This window comes from Crinia signifera, chromosome 7 (genome assembly GCF_055691185.1).
Source record: "Crinia signifera chromosome 7, ASM5569118v1, whole genome shotgun sequence".
Lineage (NCBI taxonomy): Eukaryota > Metazoa > Chordata > Amphibia > Anura > Myobatrachidae > Crinia > Crinia signifera.
The window spans coordinates 180,279,116-180,294,920 of record NC_139223.1 but is presented as its reverse complement, the minus strand read 5'-3'; the positions used below and the strand labels follow the sequence as shown (position 1 = coordinate 180,294,920).

The window sequence follows — 15,805 nt, the reverse complement described above, 5'->3', positions numbered from 1 at the left end:
CCGGAGGAGAGGTGTATCAGACTTTTGAGAGTGATAAAGTGGTTAAGTTTTCAATAGCAACCAGTTTCTTTCATCTCACAGACTGTTCTAGAGCGTTCAGGATCTTTGCTGAGCGGTGGAATTACTAATTGTCCCTCTCCCTCCCCTCAGATTCTGTCACTGCAGCAGGCACTCCAGAAAAAGTTCAACATTGACACAGATGTAACAGGTGAGTGTCTATGTGGCTGACTCCATTCAACTACCGTCTGGTGCCTAGGTGTGAACCTCCACTCGTTTGTCCGAGTGTGAGCCTATGCTCACTGTGGGCGGGATTGTACCAATCACTGGCGGTACATCCCACCGTCCATCGCTATAATGCCCATCGCTATGTACCTACATATGTATGAGCAATGTCCCTGGACTTCCTGGTCTGCGACACGGGAGTCAGGCATGCTGGTGACCACCGGGCATGCTGGGAGGGATCCATGTCTGATTCCTTCCAACAGCACTGCCAAGAAAACCTTATAGGCTGCAGCTGGCGTTACCCTCAGCAACGGAGCACCGCTGATGGGCTCTTTAGTGCATTCGGAAATGTGATTTGTACCAGATTTATCCAACCAGCTCCTAACTGTCATCTTTCAACACATACATCTACACATTGTTCAGGGAATTGCACAGATAATATTCTGTGACGCGAAGGTCACTATGGCACGGGGCTACTTCCTCTCCCCATGGGCTAGCAATCGCTGTGACTGTCTATGCACGCAGCTGAAGAATCTTACCGCCACATAATGTTACTGTAATGTAAAGCCTTCGCTATACACAGACAGAAATGGCTTTGACCCGCGAGGCTTCAATTAACTTCCCTATAAAACCTCAATTTCACAGGGGCTTATCTCGCTGATTATGGACATCTTCCGACCTGACTCGCTGCTCTGTCCTCCTATATGACGAGAGCTGGTCAGGAGAAAGTGGGCCGCGTAATGCCGAGCGTTCCTCCGGGCGCGCTGGATAATATTTTACAATTCTTAAAGAAGAATTCTGGCAGAGTCGGCAAACAGCGAGCGTGCATCAAAACTATGGTGACTGCTCAATATCTCCTATATATTTGGCTACATCTGTCACTCAAAGTGGGTGTCTGTGTCTATAACGCTCTGTTCCTGGACTTTCCTCTTAATGTGTGATTGCCTTCATCTGTGCTGAACACCTTTCTGAGAAATTAACCTGTTTAAAACAGGTGATGGCAATCATACATTAAGGGGAAGTCTAGAAACAGAGCATTGTGTCCCTCCTGGAGAGGGTCATGTTGGGAGGTATGTGACAGAGAACCAGCCCAGTGAGCCCACAGACAGTGCCAGACACCCACTGCCTTCCCATGTTGCCCAGCACTGCTACTCCACAGCCACCAGGTGAGAGCCCCCCTCCCGCGATTTGCGGCAAAACCTCCCCCCCCCCCGCGCGCCCCCCCCTCCCGCGATTCGCGGCAAAAACACCCGCGACCCCCCCTACCGCGATTCGCAGCAAAAACACCCCCGCGACCCCCCCTCCCGCAATTCGCTGCAAAAAAGAACCCCCCCACGACCCCTCCCGCAATTCGCGGCATAACCACCACTCCGCGACCCCCCCCTCCCGCGAATCGGGGCAAACCCTCCCCCGTGACCCCCCCCCGATTCGCGGAAAAAACACCCCCCCCGGGACCTCCCTCCTGCGATTCGCGGCAAAAAGAACCCCCCCACGACCCCCCCTTGCACGATTGGCGGCACCCCCCCTGCGACCCCCCTCCCGCGATTTGCGGCACCCCCCATCCCGCAATTCGCAGCAGCCCCAGGATTAAATGGAACATGAAAAACACTGACATGGCTATGGTCGACAATGAAAAAGGTTGACATGAGTTTTTGAAGATTTATTTTTAATTTTTTTAATTTTTTCATATTCATTGTCATGTGTCGACATGGACACCAATGAAGTGGCACACTTATGTCAACATTTACATGTGTTGACCTTTCTGTGTTGATTTTTTCTTGTGGCGATTCGCGTCACACCCCCCCGCAACCCCCCCTCCCGCGATTCGCGGCACCCCCCGTGACCCCCCACCTCCCGCAATTCGCGGCAACCCCCCACCGGAACCCCTGTGAACCCCGCCCTCCCGCGATTCGCGGCACCCAACCCCGCGACCCCCCCCTCCCGCAATTCGCGGCACCCCCCGTGATTCGCGGCAGCTCCAGAATTAAATTGCACATGGAAAACACTGACATGGCTATGGTCGAAAATGAAAAAGGTTGACATGAGTTTTTGAAGTTTTTTTTTCATTTTTTGAATATTTTCATATTCATTCTCATGTGTCGACATGGACACCAATGAAGTGCCACACTTATGTCAACATTTACATGTGTCGACCTTTCTGTGTTGATTTTTTCTTGTGGCGATTTGCGTCACACCCCCCCCCCCCCCCCCCCACAACCCCCACTCCCGCGATTCACGGCACACACACCTCCCCCGCGATTCTCGGCACCCCACCCTGTGACCCCCCCTCCCGTGATTCACGGCACACCCCCGCGACCCCCCCTCCCATGATTCGCCGCAACCTCCGCCCCGTAACCCCCCCCCCTGCGATTCGCGGCACCCACCCCCGCGACCCCCCCTCCCGCAATTCGCGGCACCCCCCCGCGATTCGCGGCAGCTCCAGAATTAAATTGCACATGGAAAACACTGACATGGCTATGGTCGACAATGAAAAAGGTTGACATGAGTTTTTGAAGTTTTTTTTTTCATTTTTTGAATGTTTTCATATTCATTGTCATGTGTTGACATGGACACCAATGAAGTGCCACACTTATGTCAACATTTACATGTGTTGACCTTTCTGTGTTGATTTTTTCTTGTGGCGATTCGCGTCACACCCCCCCCACCCCCCCCCCCCGCAACCCCCACTCCCGCGATTCACGGCACACACACACCCCCCCGCGATTCTCGGCACCCCACCCCGTGACCCCCCCTCCTGTGATTCACGGCACACCCCCCGCGACCCCCCCTACCATGATTCGCCGCAACCCCCGCCCCCGCGACCCCCCTCCCGCGATTCTCTGCAATCCCTCCCCTCCCGCGATTCGCAGCATCCACCCCCCCACAACCCCCCCTCCTGCAATTCGCGGCACCCCCCGCGACCCCCCCTCCTGCAATTCGCGGCACCCTCCGCGACCCCCCCTCCCGCGATTCGCGGACACCTAAGTTGCAATACAGGGCATCTTTCATACAATTCTAACCATATTTCTCATATACAAACGTTCACAAATTAAGGGGGCGCAGCTCCTTACGACGGTGTGAAGAGCGCGATGAATCACCTAGTATATATATATATACACACACACACACACATATATACACACATATATACACACACACATATATACATGCCAAGACATACTGTAAAAGCAGCAGAGCAAATACATATTATATACCTGCATATTATATACTTACTATATATGTTGGGACAAGGAATCACAAACACTGGATAAGATGAAGTCTTGGTCTTTATTATTGTAGCAGGTGAACAGTATACCAGGTAATCAGCATAGGCAAGGATGGTTACAGCATTGCAGCATACAGGTGTAACTGTATAGTACAAACTCCTCAGAATGCGCCAGTGTTCCCTACCGTAGCCCACACCCCCGGCCTATCACCTGGGCAGCTGTTTCACCATCAGAAGCAATGACTCTCTGCACTGGAAACACATATTAGAAAGCCACAGGTGCTGCTAATCAGCCCAACCTTGATCACATCAGTTTTCTTTCTGCTCCTCTAAAGCCTGGACTGGATTTTCCACATTACATTACTTTCATGTGTAAAGATTCTGTCCCTGCCACAAAATATATATCTACACGCACTGCTTCTTATCAGCATATGCCAAGGTTGAACAAGGTCATTGCCCACCTGCACAGAGACACAAAGTAGACAGCGCTGTAGGATTATAGCTTTCAAGATGATAAAATATTTATTAATAAAATATAAAATATCCGCATAACACTGGCCGGTGAGACAAAAAATAATACAATAAAATCACCTATTAGTGACATCAATTTACATGAATATCAGCTGTCAAATTTCAATGGCAGTCATGCAGCAAATGTAGCTATCCTCTAGCCTAGAATAGACTTAGACGACATAGTCAGACCAGACTTAGGTCTACAGTCATTAGGTCGACCCCGGAAGGTCGACATGGGTCAAGGTCGACATGACTTAATGTCGACATGGGCCAATGTCGACATGGGATTAGGTCGACATGTGTTTTTCACTGTTTTTTTTTTTTACCCGAATGTCGACACAGACGACATGGACACAGTTGGAGGTGAACCGCAGGCCCTCGCAGTGCTCGCTTCGCTCGCGATGCTGCGCTCGGCACACTATTTTATTCTCCCACCACGCCCTAGTAGATGGTAGGGCATGAAATACCGCCTGTCGGCACATGTCGGCTCAAAAAACAGTGAAAAACTCATGTCGACCTAATGACTGTCGATCTAAACACATGTCGACCTTAATTCATGTCGACATTGACCCATGTCGACCTTTAACCCTGGGGCCAGTCGACCTAATGACTGTCGACCTAAGTGTGGTCTGACAGATGACCGTTTCCCGTAGCAACAATGGGTTAATTTTGAGTAGTCTCTAAGTTAGAATTTTGGGTACTTGTTTACTAGCACGGCGCCCACGATTTTCATTGTATCAATCGCGTCGATCGCATCGCATGCCAACCAAATCGCATGCGATGACATTGATTCCAATGTAAAAATCACGTCAATGTAAATTGGTTCCTGAGACCCAATTTTACATTAATTTCTATGTAAAAAGCCCCAAAACCCCAATTTTTTATTGAAAACCCCCCCTCATGGTTGAAATGCCCCCCCCCCCCATTGTTAACGCCACCCCACTATTGACGCCAACCCGAAGCATGGCGAGCGCAGCGAGCCCGCGTGGGGCGGCGGTACGCGTCCTCTGAGCTTTTCATACCCCCACTATCCACGTCGGCGTGGAGTTGATTTTATAAAGTGTGGCTAGCCACCGAGCCCGAAGCGTGGCGAGGGGATGCGCATAACTTCACAGGTATACGCGTCTCCTCGCGGGGCTCGCTGCGCTCACCACAATTTATAAAATCAACTCCACGGCGACGTTGATAGTGGGGGTATGAAAAGGTCGGAGGACGCGTAACGCCACCCCTCGCAGGCTCGCTGCGCTCGCCACGCTTCAGGTTGGCGTCAATAGTGGGGTGGCGTTAACAATGTTGGGGCATTAACCATACTTAATACCCATGACGGGGGCATATGCAATGAGAAATAGGCCATTTTGGCCCATTTCCCATTGTTTCCTATGTAAAATCGGGTTGATCGCGTCGATCGCATCGCGGGTGGCCCGCGATCAACGCAATTTTACCTTAAAAACTCAATTAACATTGTTTTCTATGTGAAAATCGCGTTGATCGCGTCGGTCGCATCGCAGGTGGCCCGCGATGGACGCGATCAACGCGATTTTCACTTTTACCGGCAATTAAGCTGGTAATTGACAGAAAATTGCGTCCATCGCGTCGATCGCATGCCTTAAGTACCTTAGCTTAAGGCATGCGATCAACCCCGACAGGCGCCGTGCTAGGAAACAAGTACCGAATTTTGCAGCTGCAGAGTCATAAATTTGACACGTGTATAGGTGTTGGAATGTTAAAAAGCTGACATCAGTTAGACAGCCTTCCCTGCAGGACAAAGCAATAACTCAATGATAATTGATGCAAATAAAGGGATTTTATACTGATGCTCTGTGCACCATGCAATTTGTAATCCGCTTTTGGGTTGGTCCCTTGTATGCCTGGAGCGGGTCCCCGGCTGCTGGTGGCTCCCTAGTGCCTCCCTAGTCGTGCAGCCTTCTCTGGGACTTCTCAGCTCTGGTCTCTGGGTCCCCCAGTCGGAAGTGCTTGTGCGTAATAGAAAGGAATGCCTATAGTCAGCGTCTTCCTCAGATGACTATTCCGACAGGTGGGGAAACGCGTCATCAAGGGATTCCTTTCTATTACGCACCCCGCCCCAAATCTAACTCTCTCTGCACCTATTACATCTGCTCCACCTGCAGTGCAGCATGGTTTTGTCCATTAGAGAGAGAATTTGCTTTTGCGAGTGAACCAGAATCGGGACCTTTGTGTATGTATATAATTTCACACTGTCCAATAAGAATCATTACTTATCACTGAAAATTATATTTAATGGCTAATTATCAATATTTAAGTCATCTAAACCCTTTCTGTGCCAACAACTCTGTGAGAGATGTGTAAAATATCCGGTAAAAATACCAGCGTCGCTCACATTTGTTATATAAATTCAACGTAAAAATGTTATGTAAAAAGAGATAGTGGGCCAGATTCTCTAAGCTTCAAAAGTGATAAAATAGAGAGTGATAAACAGCCATCCAATCAGCTCCTGCCTGACATTTTTCAAACACAGTCTGTGACATGGCAGGTAGGAGCTGATTGGCTGGCTGTTTATAACTCTCCATTTCATCCCTTTTGAAGTTTAGAGAATCTAGCCCTATATTTCCTATATAAGGTAACAGTACAGGTCATTATGAGGAATACAAATGTTTGCTTGGCAATTTTCACACATATTTTGGCAAATTCACTTGGCACTGAAACACAGATCACTCCAGCCAGATGTACTAAGCTTGAAAAGTGATAAATTTAGAGTAAAGTGCCAACCAATCAGCTCCTAACTGCAATGCTACAGGCTGTGTTTGAAAAATGGTAGGTAGGAGCTGAATGGTTGGTGGTTTATCACTCTCCATTTTATCACATTTCAAGGCTAAGTGCATCTCGTCCTTAATGACACTTTATATATTGTATGATTTGTACAGTGAATATTGGCATAGGGGCTATTTAATAGTGCGGACAAAGGTGGGAAATGATTGGACGAGGAGATCTGAATGAATTCAGGCAGCAAGATAAATGAATGATCCATGAGAGAGAGTGAGGGGAGTATATGAAAGCACTGGGCCAGCAGCACCTTTACACAGCAGAAAGCGTTGTGTCTGCTCAGCCCCAGTTTCATCTTCTGTATTTTCTTTCTGTCACATCAGATGACGCCCTCGGGCGAAACGCGCTTTACCGCGGCTCCCTGACACAGCGAAATCCAAATGGAAAGAACAGAAAGATCGACCGCATCTTTGCTGTAAGTGGCTGAGCTGGTTGGGGGTAAATGGGATTATGGGATGGATGACCAGTGAGATACCCACTCTGAGTTTTAGCACATTCTGTATGAGGCCTGCACTAAGGGGCCCATATATCATGTAATATTTGCAGCTAATTCCCCAATAACACCTGTTTTCAGGGGTTAGCTGCAAATATTAAGTATCCCCCGAATGTATGTAAAGGGGACCGCAGCAGGAAACTCCAATCCCTGCTGCCATCCCTTCTGCTCCCCTCGCAGCCGCATCCGCCATAGGTTTCTATCCGGGATGTAATGCCGCCCGATGTAACCAACATTGGGCAGCATCGCAGTGGGTTGCTGGGCTACCGCCATTCTGAAATAGCGGTAGCCCATTGTAGCCGATGGGCTACAGATCGCACTGCTGCTGGCGGGGTGTCAGCGCTGACCGCGCATGCGCAGACACCCCCCCCCCCCCCCCCAGCACTCGGTGAAGCAGAGATATGAGACCCTGTCCCTGCGTCTGCAGGATAATGCATTAGTCTGAAAGGGTGCATGCGTCTGCGTGGGGAATCGGCAGCAAAAATTGGGGATGCCCTACAGAAGCTTCGCAACCAGAATAACCCCCAGAATCTGATTGGTTGCCCATAGCGACATCCCATCTTCAATAGAACTCCCACCTGTCGGAGTAATCCTGTTGTGTTCTCAATGAGGACAGTGCGACCCATAAGCTGTACACTGGGCAATAAGTGTAATGATACAAAGACTGAAAGTAATTACATTGTGTTGCAGAAACCTGTCCTCAGCCAGAGATGAAACCCGGACCCCAGCTTCCCGCACACCTGACCGCTCTCCTGCATCTGCCCCGGGAGAATAAGATGCTGCACCACCCGATGTGTCTGTCCGTGTCTGCTATCAGTCTCCGGGGCCCGCAGGACACAATTATACATGACAATATAATGGCCTCCTATAGAGTCACAGATAATGATACTTTTAGCTGCACACGCATTTTACCGCAAGCGCCGAATCCTCAATATTTACCCATGTATCTAATAATACTGACCGGGACATGAAATCACTTCTCACATATACTACGCATCCAACATGTCACTGCCCTGACTTACACGCTATCAGAACCATATAACATGTCACTGCCCTGACTTACACGCTATCAGATCCATATAAACATGTCACTGCCCTGACATACACGCTATCAGAACCATATAACATGTCACTGCCCTGACTTACATGCTATCAGATCCATATAACACGTCACTGCCCTGACTTACACGCTATCAGATCCATATAAACATGTCACTGCCCTGACTTACACGCTATCAGAACCATGTAACATGTCACTGCCCTGACTTACACGCTATCAGAACCATATAACACGTCACTGTCCTGACTTACACGCTATCAGATCCATATAAACATGTCACTGCCCTGACTTACATGCTATCAGAACCATATAACATGTCACTGCCCTGACTTACACGCTATCAGATCCATATAAACATGTCACTGCCCTGACATACACGCTATCAGATCCATATAACATGTCACTGCCCTGACTTACATGCTATCAGATCCATATAACACGTCACTGCCCTGACTTACACGCTATCAGATCCATATAAACATGTCACTGCCCTGACTTACACGCTATCAGAACCATGTAACATGTCACTGCCCTGACTTACACGCTATCAGAACCATATAACACGTCACTGTCCTGACTTACATGCTATCAGATCCATATAACACGTCACTGCCCTGACTTACACGCTATCAGATCCATATAAACATGTCACTGCCCTGACTTACACGCTATCAGAACCATGTAACATGTCACTGCCCTGACTTACACGCTATCAGAACCATATAACACGTCACTGTCCTGACTTACACGCTATCAGATCCATATAAACATGTCACTGCCCTGACTTACACGCTATCAGAACCATATAACATGTCACTGCCCTGACTTACACGCTATCAGATCCATATAAACATGTCACTGCCCTGACATACACGCTATCAGAACCATATAACATGTCACTGCCCTGACTTACATGCTATCAGATCCATATAACACGTCACTGCCCTGACTTACACGCTATCAGATCCATATAAACACGTCACTGCCCTGACTTACACGCTATCAGATCCATATAAACATGTCACTGTCCTGACTTACACGCTATCAGATCCATATAAACATGTCACTGCCCTGACTTACATGCTATCAGAACCATATAACACGTCACTGTCCTGACTTACACGCTATCAGATCCATATAAACATGTCACTGCCCTGACTTACACGCTATCAGAACCATATAACATGTCACTGCCCTGACTTACACGCTATCAGATCCATATAAACATGTCACTGCCCTGACATACACGCTATCAGAACCATATAACATGTCACTGCCCTGACTTACACGCTATCAGATCCATATAAACATGTCACTGCCCTGACTTACACGCTATCAGAACCATATAACATGTCACTGCCCTGACTTACACGCTATCAGATCCATATAAACATGTCACTGCCCTGACATACACGCTATCAGAACCATATAACATGTCACTGCCCTGACTTACATGCTATCAGATCCATATAACACGTCACTGCCCTGACTTACACGCTATCAGATCCATATAAACATGTCACTGCCCTGACTTACACGCTATCAGAACCATATAACATGTCACTGCCCTGACTTACACGCTATCAGAACCATATAACACGTCACTGTCCTGACTTACACGCTATCAGATCCATATAAACATGTCACTGCCCTGACTTACACGCTATCAGAACCATATAACATGTCACTGCCCTGACTTACACGCTATCAGATCCATATAAACATGTCACTGCCCTGACATACACGCTATCAGAACCATATAACATGTCACTGCCCTGACTTACATGCTATCAGATCCATATAACACGTCACTGCCCTGACTTACACGCTATCAGATCCATATAAACATGTCACTGCCCTGACTTACACGCTATCAGAACCATATAACATGTCACTGCCCTGACTTACACGCTATCAGAACCATATAACACGTCACTGTCCTGACTTACACGCTATCAGATCCATATAAACATGTCACTGCCCTGACTTACACGCTATCAGAACCATATAACACGTCACTGTCCTGACTTACACGCTATCAGATCCATATAAACATGTCACTGCCCTGACTTACACGCTATCAGAACCATATAACATGTCACTGCCCTGACTTACACGCTATCAGATCCATATAAACATGTCACTGCCCTGACTTACACGCTATCAGAACCATATAACATGTCACTGCCCTGACTTACACGCTATCAGAACCATATAACACGTCACTGTCCTGACTTACACGCTATCAGATCCATATAAACATGTCACTGCCCTGACTTACATGCTATCAGAACCATATAACACGTCACTGTCCTGACTTACACGCTATCAGATCCATATAAACATGTCACTGCCCTGACTTACACGCTATCAGAACCATATAACACGTCACTGCCCTGACTTACACGCTATCAGAACCATATAACACGTCACTGTCCTGACTTACACGCTATCAGATCCATATAAACATGTCACTGCCCTGACTTACACGCTATCAGAACCATATAACATGTCACTGCCCTGACTTACATGCTATCAGAACCATATAACATGTCACTGCCCTGACTTACACGCTATCAGAACCATATAAACATGTCACTGCCCTGACTTACACGCTATCAGAACCATATTACATGTCACTGCCCTGACTTACACGCTATCAGATCCATATAAATGTGTCATGCCATGACTTACACGCTATCAGAACCATATAACATGTCACTGCCTCAACTAACACGCTATCAGATCCATATAAACATGTCACTGCCCTGACTTACACGCTATCAGAACCATATAACATGTCACTGCCCTGACTTACACGCTATCAGAACCATATAACACGTCACTGTCCTGACTTACACGCTATCAGATCCATATAAACATTTCACTGCCCTGACTTACACGCTATCAGAACCATATAACATGTCACTGCCCTGACTTACATGCTATCAGATCCATATAAACATGTCACTGCCCTGACTTACACGCTATCAGAACCATATTAACATGTCACTGCCCTGACTTACACGCTATCAGAACCATATTACATGTCACTGCCCTGACTTACACGCTATCAGATCCATATAAATGTGTCATGCCATGACTTACACGCTATCAGAACCATATAACATGTCACTGCCTCAACTAACACGCTATCAGATCCATATAAACATGTCATAACATGACTAACACGCTATCAGATCCATATAAACATGTCATGCCACGACTAACACGCTATCAGATCCACATAAACGTTTCATGCCACGACTAACACGCTATCAGATCCATATAAACGTGTCATGCCACGACTAACATGCTATCAGATCCATATAAACATGTCATGCCACGACTAACTGTTTATAATGAGGCAGAAACCGAATCCAGGGGAAGAGGACAAATGATGGGGATCCTGAGAAACACGTTCCTGTGATGTCCCTCTCCGAGATTCCGGAATGATAATTATGAACTACTGCAGCTTTAGATGCGTTATCATAGCCACAGATTTTGCTTGTTATTAGGGAATCCAGTTGTTGCCAGTGACATACATATATCGTCTAAACCCGATAATTAGCTGTATGACTGATACATCCATTCTGTGCCTCATGTAAAGCACTTGTAGTTGTATTGCAGCTAGGAAACCAAAGAACATTATATTATGTTGTGTCATCTAACGTCTACTTAGAATGTAACCCACTCCTGATCTCACTATAAGATACTTGTGAACAAGAGTCTCATCAAGTGCTCACTAAAGGTCATGTGCAATATAGCAACCCCCTCCCACCCCCCTTTGTGCAAACATACCTCAATAGCTTGCGCATATTAAGCACAGACCCACGTTCTAACGACTTGGAACAGCAACCACAAAGTCCGAGCCCCTGCACACAGTGCACAGAGTAAAAGCAATACTTCCAACTCTACAGTACTAACCGTAGATGACCGTGTAAATCATGAACTTAAGTCTCTTATATTACATGTGACTTGATTCTTGTTCCAGTCGCTGCTAAGTTCAAAATTAATCAAAGGAGATGGTGTATTGGGTGTGTGTGGCGCACTCAGGGGGTGGTTTCAACTGCCTGAAAACTCCTCCCCCATTCTAATATCCCCGCCTCCAGTGTGCGCAAAGAAAATAAAAGTGGTCAGTCCCTGAATTCTGCCCACTCACAACTTTTTCTATGGCAAACTTTCTATTTGGGGTTGTATCGATGGCACTATAGAAAAGGAAGAGAGAATCCAGACAAGAGAAAAGTGACAGGAAGGGAGTAACAGAAGGGACAGCCAGGGAAATGAGAGTGACTGACGGGATTAATAGCTTGATACGGGGATGGACACTAATGCAATTGCAGCTGAGAATTTTTGGATCTTATTCAGGTCCGTTCGGCCGTAGGTTTTCGTTCGCAGGGGTCCGATGTTTTTCTGCAATGTGCACGCGCATTTCTGAATTACATGCAACCGTGAATCAGGCCTTTATGAATGGTGATTAAGAAACAGGTGGAGGATAGAAAAGAGGTAACGGATGAAGCTCTAGTGCAGGCATGTCCAATGTTGGCCCTCCAGATGTTTTGAAACTACACATCCCAGCATGCTTTGCAATAGTTTTAGCATTATCTAATAGCAAAACTGTGGCAAAGCATGCTGGGATGTGTAGTTTCACAACATCTGGAGGGCCAACGTTGGACATGCCTGCTCTAGTGGAACAAAAGTAAAAATAGAAGGATAGAATGGTCACAAGGATGGAAGAATTAGGGAAAGGAAGGTGATCCCCCCCGACCCCCCCCCCCCTCCTCGTCATAAGGGCCGTGCGCTGCTTATGAACAGGGAGCAGGTGGTTGATAAATAGGATTCTCCAAGAAAACATTTGGAAACCCCCCCCCCCCCCCAATCCTGCATTTGCCCCGATGTATGTATCCAATGCTTGTACCCCACAGAATGCACCTAGAAAATGTTCTGACCGAAGCAGAGAAGGCTCCCAGTTACCAGCGGATACAGCGCACCCTGAAATTCTTTTGATGGGAAGAGACAGCAGCTTACCGCTAAGCTAAGTCCCGCTTCTAAACACAGACAAACGTGCTGCCAAACTGCATCTCTGTGCCCCCGTCACTGACCCCTAATACTGTGGATTAGTCGTCTGAAAATAAAATATTTGTGAATGACAAATATTGTGTTGGTTTCTGCATTGTCATTAAAGGATGTAATCTCCATTGAGCGTGTATCTCGCTTTATTCTAAAGTCCGACGTATAAAATTCAATACACAACATCGGTAATGAAATTAACAGTAAATATCAGTAAATTGAAAAAAGTAACAGAAAGTAACAGTAGAAATAAGGTAGAATACAATGTACACATACTGTACACTATAACACATGGGCAGAATTTTTCTGGGATCCAGGTACGCCTAAAGTTGAGGGGGGGGGGGTGTTTGTGGTAGGGTTGCTTTGGGTATATGGGGAGGTATTAATAGTCCATCTTGATATTTCATTCTACTAGATATACAGCCATTTTGTAGGGAATCTATGTTAAGTAACCCTAAATATCCTGGTACGATAAACCATCCTGTGCCTTCCTGTTTCAATATGCTGGACACCTACCCGAATGGCGCCTTCGGGTATTTCTGTTTTATAACTAATGCAGGAAGAAATGGTTCTTGCAATGAACTTATTTTTTGCTACGTATGTTGTATCATATGTTCTACTAGATGTACAGTATCTATGTATCGACATGCTTGCCTGTTTGGGCACTTTTTATTTGAAAAATCAATAAAAAATTACAGAATTAAAAAAATAACACATGGGCGGCTTCCCTCCCTGTCTTCTCTCCTTTCCCAGGGTTGCTGCAGAGAACAGAACAATACCTTAAAGTGTCTTAGGATAAAAGTTATGGTTTTAAGGAAAGCACATTGGGCCTGATTCAGTATGGGTTGTAGTTTGGCAAAGATTCGCAAATGGTAGACTGCACGGGCACCCAACACAGGGCAAGGACACCCCACATGCCCGGTCGCATATCGCGATGCACAATTTAGTGTTTGCATCGCTATTGTGTGAGCTCTTCACTATACAGAGAAGCTCTTTCACACTACCTGGCATCATGCAGCCGCCAGCATATACCACAAACTCTGCAACCATTATAGATATGATCATGGTGCAACAAACTAACTACTTCCCTTTACAGGACAAACTAACCACTTCACAGGACAAACTAAATACTCCCTCTCACCCTTGTTCTGCTATGCATTGGCCAATATATCTATTAACCTTAATTCATTGCTTTTGCAAAGAGGTAAAAAAATTAAGTAAGTTTTACTGTGGGATAACAGGGTTAAGAGAAGACAAGTCACAAGGAGCAAGGCGAGGAGCTTCTCGGGTGTGCTCCTGCTATACTGTCCCCACTAGCTCCCTAGGAGAAAATAATGGCAGCTAGGAAGTGACTCGTGTGGTGTTCACGTGTGGGCATTTTTAACTCTACCCCCTTGGGCACTACACACTGAAAACAATGGGCATTGGCATAAAGTCTCTCCTGTGTTCTGCAATCAGATAAGCCGCGCACAGACTGTACAGTGTTCACCTGGGGGTCAATGTGTTTTCTTTTTTGTGTTCTATGGGAGACAATGCAATTTTCATGTGGCTACCAATGTGATGTTTGTTAGGGCCATTGTATTTTATTTTTGTTACCTGTGTAACTACTTTTTTCATATGAGGGTCATTTGGTTTTATTTTTTTTTTCTATGGGGGCCAATGTGTTTTTCTCTTTGGGGGTCTGGTGCCTTGCCAATTTTTAAAATCTTGTTTTGTGTGCCACGAGTTAAAAAAAGTTGAAAATCACTGGTCTAGAACCTGGACCCCTAGATGAGGGAATGGAACACCATCGAGGCTGCCTATCACAAAATTAAGGATGTCTACGAGGAAGACATGCTTTTTGTACATAATGCAGCAGATGGCGGCTGCAGATGCCACCTCCTAACTTTGGTGGCCCTGTGGGGTTGGGGGGATGGGATGGCACAATATGTTGAAGGCTGAAAAAGTCTTACCCCTGGCCCGATTGCCTGGCTCTAGTTGCCATGACGTCTTGCAAAAATGCTTGTGCCTGGGGAACGTTTCCTTAAAATTACTAGACATCCTGCTTAAAAAATGATACTTTTATATGAGCTGTCTGCAGAACCCGGAACTAGTTCCAGGTTCTGCAGAAAAAAAATCCTCTTTATACGTAGACAAGATCCTCATTATACGTAGACTTGTATTAACCGCTAGCTGAGATCTTTTCTCTGTGGCGTGTTGAGGGCCCACTTCGGAGACACTTATGAAGCCTCCTCCAATAGTTTGCTCCGGACCTGCGACCTCACTAAATAAACCCTTTGAAGCCATGTTCTTAGTCGGATATCCTAAGAACATAATGTAGGTGCAAATGAACTCATATGGAAAATGCAACGTACATCTTAAATGCTCATTAATACCGAGCGATGAGAAAAGACCTGGCCTTTCCCTTTCTTTATTAAGA

At 46.4% G+C, this 15,805-nt stretch overlaps 1 protein-coding gene across 6 annotated transcripts in view; it reads left to right on the top strand.

Annotated features, from left to right (window-relative positions):
• MLPH (melanophilin) overlaps positions 1-13,514 on the top strand; it is a 71,480-nt gene extending 57,966 nt beyond the window's left edge. For all 6 annotated transcript variants that reach the window (XM_083154535.1, XM_083154539.1, XM_083154541.1 and 3 more), the window contains 3 exons: positions 151-208; positions 7,087-7,178; positions 7,947-13,514. In XM_083154535.1, coding sequence (XP_083010661.1) covers positions 151-208; positions 7,087-7,178; positions 7,947-7,970 — 174 coding nt within the window. In that variant the 3' untranslated portion in view covers positions 7,971-13,514. The remainder of the gene's footprint in view (positions 1-150; positions 209-7,086; positions 7,179-7,946) is intronic.
• Positions 13,515-15,805: the final 2,291 nt, after the last annotated feature.